The sequence below is a fragment of the Branchiostoma belcheri genome, unplaced genomic scaffold, assembly GCF_001625305.1.
Source record: "Branchiostoma belcheri isolate BF01 breed outbred unplaced genomic scaffold, Haploidv18h27 scaffold158, whole genome shotgun sequence".
Classification (NCBI taxonomy): domain Eukaryota; kingdom Metazoa; phylum Chordata; class Leptocardii; order Amphioxiformes; family Branchiostomatidae; genus Branchiostoma; species Branchiostoma belcheri.
Window position 1 is genome coordinate 65,429 of NW_017803024.1, and position 16,328 is coordinate 81,756.

The window sequence follows — 16,328 nt, forward strand, 5'->3', positions numbered from 1 at the left end:
GAGGGCCTGTATGGAGGGGGGGGGGGTCCCGATGTCGGCTGCAGGGGATGGCTGATGATGGATGTAACATTCTCGCGCCTTGCGATAACTTATCTGCTAAAACTACCGCCCGGCGCGCTCGCGGAGTTCACGGGCTCAGCAAAGGGAAATCTCAGATAGGTACAACTGGATTAGCGTAGATAGCCACGATACAACTGATAGCTTGCGCAACTGCACACTATCTGTTTCTGTATAGCCGGTATAATCGCCCTTCGGTATAACACACCAGCTTCGCAGGCACGCGGCGCGGCGGCAGCTAGCTATATCACACCGAACGGCTTGTTACACTTAATCTTTGCACATTTAATTGCAGGAGTTGTTTAAAGCTTTCTAGTGATGATGCCCCTACTGTGCTTGGTTGGTATACAGGCTAGCGCACGGTCTACTCTCCAAGCAGAGGTTGTGGGGGAATGATCGTTTTTTATATATGGCCTTTTTTGTCGCGAATGGACCCTCTCTGGCCAATTGGATACTGCCTGGCTAATTTGATACTCTACTTTTGAGACCCTAGGATCTGCTTGGAGATTACTGTACCTAGTCAACATCTCTTAATTTCTCGGCTTACCCGGAAGTAGATCAGGTTCTTGTGACAGGGCAGCGGCCTGAGACGTAACGTCTGGCGTCCAACCGGCGTGAACTACATCAGAACTACACGGGACTGTACATGTATGATGTGCAGTAACCCACCCCCAAAACGTACTGACGGGAACCGCCTGGTCTGTGTCTGTATGTCTTATATGTAGTTTTAGACATTACGAAAGTCGCTGTACTTTTGTTGTGTCAATAACGTTCTAAGTTACTTTCCCAGGTGTGTGCAGGTAAGTACAGGGGGAGGGAACTACACGCAACTGTACATGTATGATGTGCAGTAACCCACCCGCTAAACTTACTAGTGACGGGAACCGGCTGGTCTGTATAACAGTTAAAGTTATAGCAGAACTGTAAGTCGTGATGGAAGTGATTTTATTTGATTTTTATAGGATTTATGACTTGTTTTAATTCTCATTTGCAATGTATAATGCTAATAAGCCTAAGACTTCTGTGTAAGGAAACCGAAATTCAGCACTTGTGCTGCAAAGGTTTTTTTGTTGTTGAATAAACCATTCTCTCTCTCTCTCTCTCTCTCTCTCTCTCTCTCTTAGTCTCCAAACAGAGGTTTGGGTTTAAGGTTAGTTTTGGCTACGTTTTTAGGCTTTTTTATCGGGGCGGGAAGGGGGGAAATCCGGCGGCTCAGGGGGCCAACTGAACACCTGCCGCCGTGTGCGGGACACTCCCGGGCACTTACAGGTCTTACAGTCCGGGCACGACCGGCTAATATCCGCCCACCGCCTCCAGGCGACATTATCGGGTCGGGTAACACAACACAAAACTGTCCCCACCTCGACAATTTACTCCTGCTGACATCTGCCGCTGGTCACTCGTACCCAGGCAACTCTGCCGCTGGTCAGTCGTTCCCAGGCAACTCTGCCGCTGGTCACTCGTACCCAGGCAACTCTGCCGCTGGTCAGTCGTTCCCAGGCAACTCTGCCGCTGGTCACTCGTACCCAGGCAACAACAGAGAAGGCTGGGTTCGTGGCGCTGCCACAGGACAGACACAGCTCCGTGTGAGGGCACATGCGTCGGGGAGGCGTTGGGAGGACTGTCGTACAGGCGTCGGGAGGCGTCTTCAGGCTGTCGTATAGGCGTCGGGACACAACTCCGTGTGAGGGTCAGGTTGGGTGCACAGGCGTCGACAAGACTCCGTGTGAGGGCAGGCTTGGTCGGGAAGGCGTCGGGACCTGTCGTACAGGCGTCCGGCTGACTGGGTCCAGGCGACGGGCAGGCGCTAGGCCGTGTCCCAGTGTGTGTGCAGGTATTCCCGGCACTCCTGAGGTCCTCCTACCCCCAGCTCGGTGCCAAGGCGAAGCCCCAGACGGGAGGACAGACGGCGCGTAGAACCGCCGGTTCAGCTGAGTTCACAATCAGAACTCTCAGTAACCGCACACGGAGATCTAACTACAACCCGCAACATGCAGAAGTAACGCTCCCACTATAAACCTCAGCGCGCAGAGATAACTAAAGCTACACCGAGTAACACAACTTCAGGCTGAGTGGTTCCGTTTCCTTCCCCCCAAAACGTCCCCCCAAAACCCGCTCAAGGCTGACACGCAGCCGGGGAAGCGGATCTTCTTTCCACGCTTGCTTGTTTTGAGCTGACACGCGACCTAAAATATTGTTATAATTAAACCTGATAAAATAAATTCGGCTAATCTGATGATAAACAAAGCAGTGTGGGGAGATTTGGCCTTAGCTGGCGGGACTTAGCTGAAGTGGGGGCGGGTTTTCCTCTCTTTCTGCCGACAGACCGAGTAAATACCTGCCTTCCTGCCCGAATAGGCGGGGCAGCGGAGGGAGCGCCGGTAGCCTCCACATGCCAAAAACTGGGGGGCTTCAGGGTCTTTGGGAGCTTTTATGTGCTATTTTCTGACTGCATATAGACAACATAGCCAGCCTGGTTGAATTACCCCGTTGGGCTAATCAGAAAACAGCCCAAGACCACCAAACCGCCAGTTCTATAAGCCTGCTGCGGAGGCTATTTTTTGTCCTGCCGGAATCCGCGCGGCTTGTCAGGCCAGCTGGGCCGTCTCAAGTCGGGAGTAACAAGTTCGGCCCCAAACCGGAGCCGGGGGCGGCCCGCGCACGACAGGCGCTGAGGAGGTTCCCAAACCCCCCTCCAATAATTCCGTCGGACCCTGCCGTAAATTCTGCCTCAAATTACACCGGAGGGACGCCAGGACCGGAGTCTGTTGTTCTTACTCTGACACTAGGCAGGAATTGGACTTCTTCTGTAGGAGTTAATCACACCACTTTGTCGCAGTGTTATAGTATTACATAAACAATATCGTCTAAACTTTCGGCGGGTGTCTCGACTTTCTAATTATGCCATACCGGGCCGGGCTGGCTGGCCGTACATGTGAGAGGTCAGAGGGGCAAAACTGTTAGACACACGGCTTCGCCAGGAAGCTAGGGGGAGGAGGGTGGCGAGGCACAGCTGTTAGATCGGCACAGAAATGTCTCAAGCACAGGAATCAGTCAAACATCATAGTCAATGTTAGTTTACGCCAAAAAGCAGTTACTCAAGCAACTGGATATGATTTTGGAAACTGGATATGATTTTGATTTTCCAAAATCATATCCAATTCCTTGAGTAACAGCTTTTTGGCGTATCTTATTACCTGGATGTCTAACCTTCATCGACACAGAAACGTTAGTATAACTACAGAGGAATCCTCCCAACACACGCAAAGCGAACACGGGCTTCTATTACTGCAGCACTTCTATTATTCTTCACCACTAAAGTTTCATATCACAGGATGGGAAATATCGATTATAGAAGATCACAATATCGATAAATTCTTATCTATCGATATTCTTAAAGTCATAACTGGCCGGAGGCACGATGCTTTTCGTTTGCTCCCAGAATTTAAACAGACCTTCAAGTTGGGGCGCAGAACATAATGCATCAATCTTCACAGATATTCCTGTTCTTAGCTCAGAGATCCAAGATCGAGAGCCAAGAACATCCGACTATCAGCATCTCACTCCGCTCACAACATGGCTTCTGGTTCTGCCCGTGTCGCAACACTTCAGAGTGGCCATGAGAGCTGGGCACGTCCTGACAACTGAACATTGTGGCGACGTCAGAACGTCCAACTTTGCACACAAAACACGTCAGAACTCACAAGGCAACACACAGGAAATCCTTCATACCTAGCTACGCAGGTATGGGGCAGAAATTAGGACAACTTTTCTCAACTCAAAACTGAGCAGGTAAAATTTGATTTGTCTCACAACTGTTCTTCCGAACAATGTGAGGATGAAATATTACTTCTATCTTTTAATAAACTCAAAACATCTCCTCAAAAAGAGAAAAACAAACGAAAGATGATGAAGTAGCCAACCAGACACCTTGACACCACCGGAAGTGGAGTATATATCATTCCGTCCTTATTTTTCGATCTTGAACTTGACCCCCCCAAAGCATCCATCACTACTGATATCATCTTACTGCAACTTTTGCCCCGGCTGTGACGTCACAGCTCCTACCTTTCACTGCTACAGAAGCTGGTGTGTGGCAAACAAACTACAAAGTAGCGAGTCGGACTTGTCACAACAACATCGCCACACAAAGGAGACACGTGGGGCCGGACCGGAGCCCCCAAACTTTCAGTCCTTAGGCTGAATATAGAAAGCTGAAGAAGATGCAAGATTATCGCCTCCATCTCAAAAGGGGGTTTCGGTAAAGTCCGATTTCAACTGAACAACAGAAGTGGACAAAGGCGTAGATTTTAAACTTACCTATGAAAATTTTCGATGTCTTTTGTCTCTGACGTTAAGCTGCTGAGGGTCAAAAAAGATCTTTGCGTATTTCACGAGTCACCTCAGAGGCACTCGGTTCTGAAATTTGCCTGTACCTATAAGACGCTAACCCAGTTCCTGTACCCATAACGCTAACCCAAACCTGTTTCTGACATTTTCCTAACGCTTGCGCTAACTCAGATCCCGTACCCGTATCACACACCGCTAAGCTCGTCCAGGAAACTGTAACAAGATCCAGCAGGAAACGGCGGAAATTCTGATGTTCTCTACTCTACTTCGCTGGGCCGGGGGCTGATTGTAAAGTACACACACTAACATATTATTGCAGTAGTAATATTACAGGCCCTACACATTCTACAACCACTTCCTATAACCTAACCCATGTTACCAAAGCTATGTACTTGTAAACACTGTATAAGTATATACATGTATGTAGTGTCTCAAGCTGTTGGTGGTTGATACGCACCAGGCCACGCCGATTTAAGCCGACGTAATACAAGTAAGTGTGGGAGAAACACTGGAGTTTGGATGTCTGCCTAACAGATGTACCAAATCCAATATTTATACCCCAAAACAAAATCATCGTTATTTAACAATACCAACAACACTAATTTCAGTTTATTACATACATTTTCAAGCCTAGGCAAGATCCGTCTGAATCTTATATTCGGGACAGCGCAAGGAAGAGGCATTACTAGTGCACTAAATGCACGAAAAGAAGACGATCTATGAAGCAACAACCGAAGCCTTAAGAAGAAATGAGGCCATGGCGTTTTTGGAATTTGGACTGGGAGCTGAAGTAGCCGCGATGTTACATCATGTGACATTTCAGAGTTCACTGATCTCAAAAAGGCCGACCAACACTTTGGCTTTCAAACATTTGTTATAGCGAGATTCCAAACTTCAAGTGCTTCTGCTGATATGTAAAGTGCCTGGGTTCTGTGTAATGTACATTAGGTCTGTGCGGTTCCTTTGTTTAGCGTAATACTATTGTACATCAGTTCTGTAATGTTCCTATGTTAGTGCAGTGCCATTATACATTACTTCTTTGTATGGTTTGACTTCAATAATTGACAGGGCGAAAGTAGCGACTTCCGTACCATGTAGAACCACGTACTTCTGTACTAGTCATAAAACAACTACTAACATATCCAGATCGCTGGGTATAATGGAATTTACGCAGAAGCACGGTGCATACGTGCACACAACGTGTGTGTGCATGAGTACGCACATACACGCACACACACACACACACACACACACACACACACACACACACACACACACACACACACACACACACACACACACACACACGCGGGTAAAGCGTACGTGCGCACACGCGCAGCTGCATAAGAGACACGGTAATTACTGCTTGTATCCAGGCTTGTCCTTGGATCGGCGGAAGCGCGAAGCCAGTCGTGTGTACTCGGCACATAATAACCCTACAGCTTCAGTACATACGCCTAAAGTTACAGTACACAACATACATAGCATACACGTACAGTTGCCATTCCAGCATCATTATTCACGCTCGCCGCGGCAGGCCAAAGTTTGCCCGGATTGTCGCGTTTCCTCCCGACTTCAGCCGCCCCAACATTTCTGTATCACCGGACAGATCAGCGGCTAAAACAACTCTAGAAACAGTTCTACTAAACTGGGAACGGAATCGCGTTTTATAAAAGGTACAGAAAAGGCAAAGGAATTGTTTTTGCTGGGAATTAGAAGTTAGGAATGAAGCGATGAAAAGTGTTGTAAAGTTTAAAAAGTTCGGGCCTCCGTCGGAATGTTAATGTTTGTGGGCTTATCAGATGGTCGCGGCGATTCTAACGTTAATGAGACAAACTTATTGATTACAGGATGGCTTTTAACATTATAGCTTCTCTATGTGCCAATGTGGTCAACACGGCGTTTTTAACATGATAGCTTCTCTATGTGCCACATGATGTGGTCAACAACAGGGCGTTTTTAACATTATAGCTTCTCTATGTGGTCAACGCGGCGTTTTTAACATTATAGCTTCTCTATGTGGTCAACGACAACAAACTAGGGACTCATTACGTAGTGTGATTTTTGTACAATTTCATCTGCGCGAGAAAATAAAGTGTGTTGTGCCCAAAAAGTTGTGAGAAGAACAAAGTTAAATTTTTTATCCAGCGATCATATTCCCGGAATTACTCTAAATGAAATCATTTATCCAAGGTCAGCAAATTGTTGTGTAATTTTGCTTCTATGACAAACCAAAGACTTATTAATAGCTGTGAATATAATTTACTGTCAGACGGACAGCTAGGTTGAAGGAGTATTCCCGTAGCCAGTTCGAATATTATTAACACTACCAGCGGTCCGTTACGTATGTAGATTTGCTGTTTAACCCTCAACAGAACACCTTCCCGGACTGATTAATCTGTACACCTGGGGTCCGCGCGGACCCCAGAACAGTTTTTTGCTAATTTTTAGAAATTGTCAACATGCTACCAGCTCAATTGTTTTGCAAACTGATGTGGGAACCTCTGTGTCCACATTACATACAAAAATCATACATTTTGAACTTTTTCTATTTTTTGGTGAAGAAAAGAAGACAAGAAGAAATACCCGATTTTTAAACCCATTTCAGACTGAAGGGGCTTTTGAGGCCCAACTTTGATCTCAGATAGCGGCTAAACGGCTTGCGCTAGAAGTATCAAATTTGGAGACCTTTTCTAAAATGTCTCTGAAAAAAAGTTCATATTAGTTTAATACTAGTAAATTGATGTTTTTTTGTGTTGCCATGGCAACGGGTTTCTAGCAGGCAGTTTTTTTGGAAAATAAAGTAATTTTGGTTTAAACATAAAAATTTTCTGAGTTTTATATTAAATTACACTTCTTTTCCAACATTAATAACATCTTACATAATTAAATATAAGTTAAATCATTTAATATGCATAGAATATGCTAATTTGATGACGTCATTGGTCAAAATCCAATATGGCGGACTATATTATTAGCTCTGACGTCACATGACGTCATAATTACACCAAAGTTATCAAAATTTAATTCTATTACTACACCATTCTCTGAAAACTTGGTAGACATACGATGAGTGCATAAAAACATATAAAAACGGAAATAAGGTAATGTATAAGAACCCCAGTGTACCCATTATGATCGAAAGCCGGCTGGGGTCCGCGCGGACCCCAAAAGAAAATCAGATATAATTTTTTTTATAAATGGTAGAAACGGAGTTTTCTGCACTGTATTGAGAGACAACTTTGTGGGTGACAATTACCTAAAATTTCAGAAAAAAATCTTTAGAAACAAAAAAGATATTACAGAATATATAGTGCTGGGGTCCGCGCGGACCCCAGGTGTACTGTTTAGGGTTAAAACTCTCTACCTCTACCTACTCTCTATCGTTTATAAAGTTACCCGGCGATCAGGCGTGGTTTTAGCGTTACAAATCCTCATAAAGCAACCTGCTGGCGGATATCGCTCTGCCCGCTTCAGCGCGATTATCTGGTCTAATCTGTCCTTGTGGGCAGGTTTTAATTCTACCTGTGCTTAATTCTGCAGGTAAAACCGTCTGTGGGCTCAGGAACGGTTCGGACGGAGTTTTGACTTTTAAAAATCATGGCGATACCAGAAGAGTTCTAGTTATAACTGTGAAAACTCCATCACCGATAAACTGTGGTTTTCACATCCTGATGACTCTATCTAGTCAGTTGTGAAGTTTTTTAATTGTTTAAACCCATCACGGACCGCCTGTTCCATTTAACATATAAGTTAGCGGCGGTCTGAAATCTTTGTGTGAACTTGGGCTTGGTGTCTTTGATAACTGTATACTTCATGGGTCAGTTTTCCATCTGTCTTATTGTTTTAACTTGACGGATGTTTGGAATAATCAGCTGTAGGAGATTAGGTATCACTAATTACGCCTGGCCTGTCCACGGTGCGTTATCTGTGGGTCGGGTGTAGAGCGGTACAAGTTTGTAAACTCACCCGTGTTGGTTTTAAATCGCTCTATCTGTAAATGCCTTTAAGCGTGGATTGTGATGTTACAGTAGTCTGTTGTTGAAGCTCCTTGGTCTGACGGATTGCAGGTTTATCTTCCCGCTATCATGTCAGTTTTAACGTTATAAACTAGGCTTAGGTACAGATGTACATGTTCAAGTGTTTCAAGTCTTCTCCCGTCTGTAGAAGTTCGACAGATTAGTTATCAGCGTCCTATCATGTCTGTTTAAAACTTACAAACTTGGGTTAGGTACATGTTTAAGTGTTTCTGACTCTGTAGCTGTAGTAGTTTGGTCTGACAGATTACAAGTTTATCTCCCGCTATCATGTCTGTTTAAAACTTGGGTTAGCTACATGTTCATGTCTATTAGTGTTATAAACTAGTGTTAGGTACATGTTTTAACTGTTCGTGTGTTTCTGACTCCCGTCTGTTTCAGTAGTCTGTTGTTGAAGCTCCTTGGTCTGACATATTGCAGTTTATCTCCCCGCTATCATGTCTGTACTGTTTTAAACTTACAAAGTTGGGTTAGCTATAGGTACATGTTTAACTGTTCAGGAGTCCCGTTTCTACCGTCTGTACCAGCCTGACAGATTACCGGTTATCTCCCCGCTATCATGTCTCGCGGCTCCGCCCGCCCCCCGCGCCAGACAAAACCGGCCCAGCGGGGGTAAAGTCAACACGGCCCCGGGAGGTGTCACTGCAAGCCCCGCTGGTAAGAACCAACCCACCCGCTAGGCTAACCCGCCAGCCCGCTGGTAAAAACCAACCCTCCCGCTGGGCGCTCACCGCGGGAGCATCACAACACTAGCCTCTACCAGGCTTCGGGATCTACCAGGCTTCGGGAGGCGGCTGGGAAGAGTGGAAATCGGCCAAATAGAGAGATAACATGACGGGGGAGTTGGTCTGCTGGAGAGAACATTTTTGCAAACTAGTTGTAAGGGCCAGCCAAACTCCCCTCCCCTTTAGACCGGTGGGCGAAGGGCTTCTTGCTGCCGAAGGGAAAGGTTTAGCGGCCCGATACTAGTCTGGCATCCAGGGTGATCACCACACGGCCCGGGGAAGTGTCACACCGGCCGCCCGCTGGGCTAACCCGCCCGCCCGCTGAGTTCTCACCGCGGGAGCCATACTCAGTCATTAGGCGGCAAAAAGCCGCTCGTTTAGCGCTGAATGGAGACTTTATCTCGGACCCGCCCAGCGGCCAACATGCGCGCGTGCCGGGAGGGGAGGGGAGGCTATAAAACCGTGCAGTTTTTATAAGAACGGTGGCAAATCTATTAACCTGTTAACGCTGGGTTCAGCTTTTACAAGAACACACGATCAGCGGCTAGCCTTTACAAGAACATACAAGCGCCGGTGGCGAGTCGTAGAGCTGAGAGATGAGGCGAGGAGGCTATAAAAACCGCACAGTTTTTACAAGAACACGCGATCAGGGGGTAGTCTTTATGAACACTGGATACAGTTTTTATAAGAACGGTGGCAAGTCTATTAAAACTTGGTCCATGCAGTCTTTACAAGAACGAAGTATCAGCGGCTTGTTCTTACAAGAACACACTAGCAGTGGCGAATCGGATAGCCGAGAGGTGAGGGAAGGAGGCTATAAAAACGGGGTCCAGTTTTTACAAGACCACATTATCAGCGGCTATCTTATTAATCGGTAGGACCAGTTTCACACTATCTAAAAGCTGCTTTAGAAGACTAACGCTGGGTCTAGTTCCTGTTCGAAGCCAATAAACGTTGAATTCAGGTTAAGACTAGGTCCAGTTTCTGTAAGAACGCCCTTTAGTTTCTCGTAGAAGGCTATAGAAGGCTAGATCCAGTTTAGAACAAACTATCTAAAACCGATATAAAACCTTTTCGAGGACGAGGGGTCTAGTTCCAGTTCGAAGCCTATAAACACTGAGTCCATTTTAGACTATCGGTGGCGAGTCGCACAGTTCATATCTGCTGTTAGAAGGCTATAAATATGTTGGGCCCAGTTTGTATGAAAAGTATAAGATATAAGAACACGGTATTTAAAAGTCGTCGTGTCGCACAGCTCGCATATAACCGGTAAAACAGACGGTTCCCCGCATTACCATAGGCTCCTGCCGTCTCAACCCCCTCCCGGTCCAGACAGTGGAAATGGAGGCACGTTTTAATGCGTGTAACAAAAACAAATAAACAAGCCGGTCTCAAGCGCGGATCAGGTAATGTGTCCGACCATCTGTGGCGGGCGCAAGTGGCCAAATCGACAGTTTACTTTGTAGATAGTTTTTATGTCAAGAAAACTTGGTTTGTGTAATATCAACTGGCCAACACAGTCTTCCAAAGTTTGGCCACAGATTTTGTTCTATGGAAAAATTATAATTAGTTATCACTCAAGATTTTTGTCTTGAGTGCTTTGCAGAAAACCGTGTTTGTGCAAAGATTTCTGTGGCATTATAACAGGATAACAAGGTTCGTAATGGATCCCCAAACATACAACATTCCTATAGTATAGAACAGGAGTGGTACATTACATGTATGTTTGTAGTCTTCCTGTCGCGTATGTGGCTTTAGGTATTAGTGAAGGACCACAGGAAGAATAGAAAACTGTGTAAACTGAAGCTAATTGTGAACCCAATTTTAGATAGTCCTCAAGTTCTTAAGTTACGGTACAATGACTTAACATCATTGTACATTATTGGTATAATAATTAAGTTACGGTGACTAGTACATCTTGTATAATGTCTTTGCTAATACGTACCATATCTATACGTTACGGTACGATATCTATAACATGATAAGTAACTAGTACGTATGATAATTAAGTTACAGTATAATAACTAGAACTCGTACCTAAGCTGGACCGCCTTGCCAGCGTGGGTATAATAGTTACGGTATATATATAATAACAAGAACCTACCTGAGCTAGATCTCCTGGCCAGTGTGGGCCCGCCGATGGCCCTGGGGTGGAGACAGCTCAGGTAGGTTCTAGTTATCATACCGTAACTATAATAATGGTACTAGTACATGTAATAAGTGCGTGTTTCCTACCTGAGCTAGATCTCCTGGCCAGTGTGGGCCCGCCGATGGCCCGTGGGTGGAAGCCGACGTTGTCAAACGTGGACCAGCTGGCCATGTCGGGGCTGACGTAGGCCGTGTAGGGGCTGAGGCCGTTGGTCCGGGCGGCCAGAGGCGGGTAGGAGTCCCGGGTCCCGGCGGCGTTCAGCGGCGGGGACGGCGGGAACGAGAAGCGCGGCGACACGGACGGGTGCGCCGAGGAGGTAGGCTGCGGGAAGCCGGCGGCGGAGTCGCCCGGCTGGCACCACACGGCGTGGCCGTTGGTCTGCTGCGGGGTGACTTGTTGCGAAGCGCCGCTGCCCTGCTGGATGTACGGCATGGATAGCATGGAGTGGACCCGCGTGGTGGGAACGTACACCGGGCTGCGGCCCTCCAACGGGAACCCGCCCGGCGACTCGTGGTAGGTGGGCGGCGAGCCTGCGGTGTGGTGCATGGCGGCGACGGAGTGGTTCTGATACATGTCTGCTCCTGAGCTGGCTGCGTCCAGGCTATAGTTCTGCTGCAGTTGTGCCGAGTACGGGGAGTCCGTACCGTAGCTTTGCGCGGAGCTGGGCGGGTCCGGCGCGTCCTGGCCCCGCTGGGCCGTGTGGATCGTCACGCTGATGCCGTGCGAGCTCGTCACCGCGCCCGGCCGGTCCAAGTGCCGGAAAAACTTCTCTACGTCCTCGGTGGGCAGGAGCTGGTTCGGGTCGGCCGGGGTGAGACTGTTGGGCCGGCCGGTGGGCATGGGCTTGGGTTCGGCGGGCGGGGCGCCGCAGAGCGAGCTGTGAGCTCCCCGGTACGCTGAGGTCCAGAGGGGATCGCGAGGTTCCATTCACTGGGCCATCCACGCCGCAGTCCCTGGCTGGAGACTGGTGGCGGGGTGGGGAAGGTTTCACAACCTGGGGGCGGCAACAGAGAACAGACGTTAGGACAACGTACTACTCACAAACTAACCCTAACTCTAACACACGCCAGCGCACAGGAACATACTAACTTACCGCACAGAAACGCACTAACTTACAAACTAACCCTAACCCGGGAGGTTGGGGAAGGCTTGACAACCTGGGGACAACAGAGAACAGACGTCAGGGCACAGGAACGTACTAACTAACTAACTAACTAACTAACTAACCCTAACACACGTTAGTGAACAGAAACGGACTAACTTAGAAACTAACCCTAACCACGCCTGAAGGCTAGGAGGCCTGGGGACGGCAGAGAACAGACGTTAGGACAAAGGAACGCACTAACTAACGAACTAACCCAGCACAGGAACGCACTAACTTACGAACTAGCCCTAAGACTAACACACGTTAGCGCACAGGAACGTACTAACTTACAAACTAACCCTAACTAACGAGACATAACACACGTTAGGCCGCAGTAACATACTAACATACTAACTAAACTTTTAAAGTCACACAGGTTGGTGGGTGTGAGGCATTGGAACTGAGAACGGCAGAAAATTACATATTGGGGAAAACCGACGTACTAACTAACTTACAACGCGAGGGGGGAGGGGCTGCAAGATTGGGAACCAAGAGAGAACATGTGTTACTGTTAGGGCACGGCAACGTAACAATTAACAGCCATACTAGTTATAACAGGTTTATTACTTTGTTGTTTTACTGTATTGTGTTGTTATGTTTGTGTTCTAAAGAGAGGGATTTTCATAATCCACTTTCGGAGAATCCGTAAACAAATGAGAACAAGATGGAAAATAAAATAAACACTAGCGTATTAGGAATCCATACACAAACTTATGAACACTTATCTATAACATATACATATAATATACATATAACACACGTAACATACGTATACATATAACACGCTTATACACCACACATTAGCTTCTACATGCACTTACATATAACAGTCGTATACATGTGTGTACACCAAGTATTACTCTTCCAAAGGCACGCGCGTAACGCACTTATGCATGGCGTACTAGCCTTCTACGAGCACTTATCATGTATATGAAACACTTATGATATATGACCGTACATATCAGAACACTGAAGACATAATTTTTATGAACTGTAAAATCTCCCAGTGCCCTGATAATACGTGGTGTATCATGATAGAAGGCTAGTACAGTTGAGTACGTGGTGTATAACTATAAGCGATCTAAACCGATCAGAGTAAAGACAGCGTAAAACACGTTATCGTTGAAGAGGTTCATCAATACGCCACCGTACATATCAGAACACTGAAGATATTATGAACTGTAAAATCTCACAGTGCCCTGATAATACGTGGTGTATCATAAGTGACATATGTATAAACTTGTACCCATAGAAGGCTAGTACATGTATAAGTGATCTAAACCGATCAGACTAAAGTCAACGTATAACATTCTAGTACTTCTACACACAATCTTCGCGCTGAAAAGTTTTTACTCCAGTTTTCTTGCAGCTTCCTTCCCCTGCACTACGCAGTTATCTAGTGTGCAGGACAGATAATAACACAGATGGGTAGCTGTAGCACATCGCGCGTAATGAGTTATCAACAAAGGTATCCAAAACATCAAACAGTTGGGCACAGCAACATGCAACACATTCCGTAACGCAGCGGACACGCGGCAGAGTCTGTGGTTTCTTACATTCTTACACAGAACAAAGACTTTATCTCCTCGTACCTTTATAAGTAAACCGTGTTCTACATTTGGGCCCTCTGACTGATTAACTTATAACCATCTGAAGACATGCTGTGAGTTGTTAAAACGTCACAATTAGGCATGTTCCAAGGCGCTGAATCTGTGGTTTCTTACTCAGAAAAAAGACTTTATCTCCTCGTACCTTTATAAGCATACCGTGCTCTACATTTGGACCATCTAATTAATACGTGGCAAACTTAATACCCGTCGGAAGACATGTTATGAGTTGTTATAATGTACAATTACTGAATTAGTCATGTTCCAAAGTTTACAGCGTTAGGAAGGGTGAAGACATGTTGTGCTTGGTTATAATGTTATAACTTATAACATGTGAGCTAGGCTTGTTCCTATCTATAGCGGAGGGCATGTTGTACGTTATGTGATAACTAGACGTTCGTAGGTTTAGATGTTGTACGTTGTTTAGTATAACTTGAGGACCAGTCGTGTTGCTAGGTCTGTAGCGCGAATGGGAAGACATGTTACACGTTGTTATAACTTGAGAAGACATGTAGTACGTTCCTATAACATGAGAGCTGGGCTGGGAGCTAGTCGCGTTTCTAGGTTTAACATGTTGTGTACGTTGTTATAACTTGAGAAGACATGAAGTACATTGTTAGAACATGGGAACTAGGCTAAGTGTTAGCTAGACGTTCCTAGATGTTAGAACATGAGAACTGGGCTATGATATTAAGAGCTAGGCTTTCCTAGTTTTAAGATGTACGCTGTTATAACACAAGAGGTCATAAGAACTAGGCTGCAAGGCGTTCCTAGTTGTACGAACGTTAACATGAGAACTGGTTTAAGATGTGGCGTTCCTAGTTTAAGATGTATGCTGTTAGAACATATAAGAACTAGGCCTGGGATCTAGTTCTAGTCGTTATAACATGAGAACAAGGCTGCCAGGCGTTCCTTGCTGTTACAGAGAACTAGGCTAAGAGCTAGTCGTTCCTAGTTTTTAAGATGTACGTTGTTATAACATTATATAAGAACTATGCTAAGATCTAGCTAGGCGTTCCGAGTATATAGTCGTTCTGAGAAGTAGGCTGCTAGTCGTTCCTAGTTTTAATATGTACGTTGTTATAATACCCTGAGAACTAGACAGACCTAGGCGTTCCTAGTTCTGTAGCGGGAGGAAGTGTCACAAACTGCGACTGACCAGGCCACGCCTGTCGCCAGGCCTAATAGCTGATGTTATCAGCCAGACGGTCCCGGGAAATACATTTTACCGGGCCGGGGTTCAGCCGTGGGCGGGCGGAGAGGCGGAGTCGCGCCCGAGGAACCTGCAGACCGCCCCGGCAGCCCGGCTACCGTCTCGGCACGGCGTTACCTGAAAACATATTTGTCCACCTTATCCTAACCTGGCGTGTAAATCACCTGCGATCCGCGCCTAACAATGGCAACAATGGGCAGAACATGCTGCTACAATATAACAATACCGATTACCCAAGTGCTCACAATCCAGGCTGGAACCACAGAAGCCGGGCGCACAAAGTTTCTCCAAGACGCCTTAAAAACTAACCAAGAAAACTAATAAGAACATCAGCACGTTTAAGACTTGTTAGAGAAGAAGAATTAAAGAGTAAGAAGTGTTACAGCCACTCAGCGGGGGCTCCGTGAAACAATAGCGGCCTGAGAGGTGCCCCTGAGTAAAGGCATGTGCTCACAGTTACATATTGTTTGTCTTTCTCCAGTTAAACGTAACTCATAAAGGTTTGGGCAGGAGTCGGGTGGAATTTTCTGGTCACGGATCGGTTTGAAAAGTGCGCTGCTTCCTGGCTGATCAGTTCGCGTGGTGCGACCAAAACACTAGTTTTGATAATAGTGTGGATACGAGATAAGGAAGTTGTGTCGGCAAAGTGTACGGTTCAGTAATAACAACATGCCTGGAGTGGAGACCACGAGGTCCGGAGTGCTGGCTGGGGTTTCCGCTTGGTGCTGCCGACGGGCGGCCTCGCTAGTCTCTCTCCCAGGAAACTCCGCTAAACTCCGCCCGAAGAAACTTGTCTGGTGCCTCCGTGGCCCGTCTCGATTCTACTCCGCACTGCCACAGCCGCGAAACTCGGACTAGCCCAGCACGCTCAGGACTTATTGCGTCGTTTCAAGGCGCCACGTAATTTATTAATATCCATCGACATATTTGTCGAGCGGCCTGGTCACGTGACCCGGGGGCATTGTGCAGGCCGAAAGCGTGGCGCCAGTTCGGAGCCGAGCCGCGCCCTGATTGGTTAATTCCCGGGTAAAGTGGGCTGTGATTGG

The 16,328-nt window shown here is 46.6% G+C and overlaps 2 protein-coding genes across 2 annotated transcripts in view; one reads left to right on the forward strand and one right to left on the reverse strand.

Moving 5' to 3' along the window:
- The window catches only part of LOC109465792 (transcription factor GATA-4-like), a 32,880-nt gene extending 16,696 nt beyond the window's left edge, over window positions 1-16,184 (reverse strand). The window contains exons 1-2 of the mRNA XM_019763233.1: window positions 15,956-16,184; window positions 11,405-12,312 (exon numbers count right to left, since the gene is read on the reverse strand). Coding sequence (XP_019618792.1) covers window positions 11,405-12,245 — 841 coding nt within the window. The 5' untranslated portion in view covers window positions 12,246-12,312; window positions 15,956-16,184. The remainder of the gene's footprint in view (window positions 1-11,404; window positions 12,313-15,955) is intronic.
- The window catches only part of LOC109465789 (tripartite motif-containing protein 3-like), a 134,914-nt gene that overhangs the window by 44,845 nt on the left and 73,741 nt on the right, over window positions 1-16,328 (forward strand). The window lies entirely within an intron of this gene.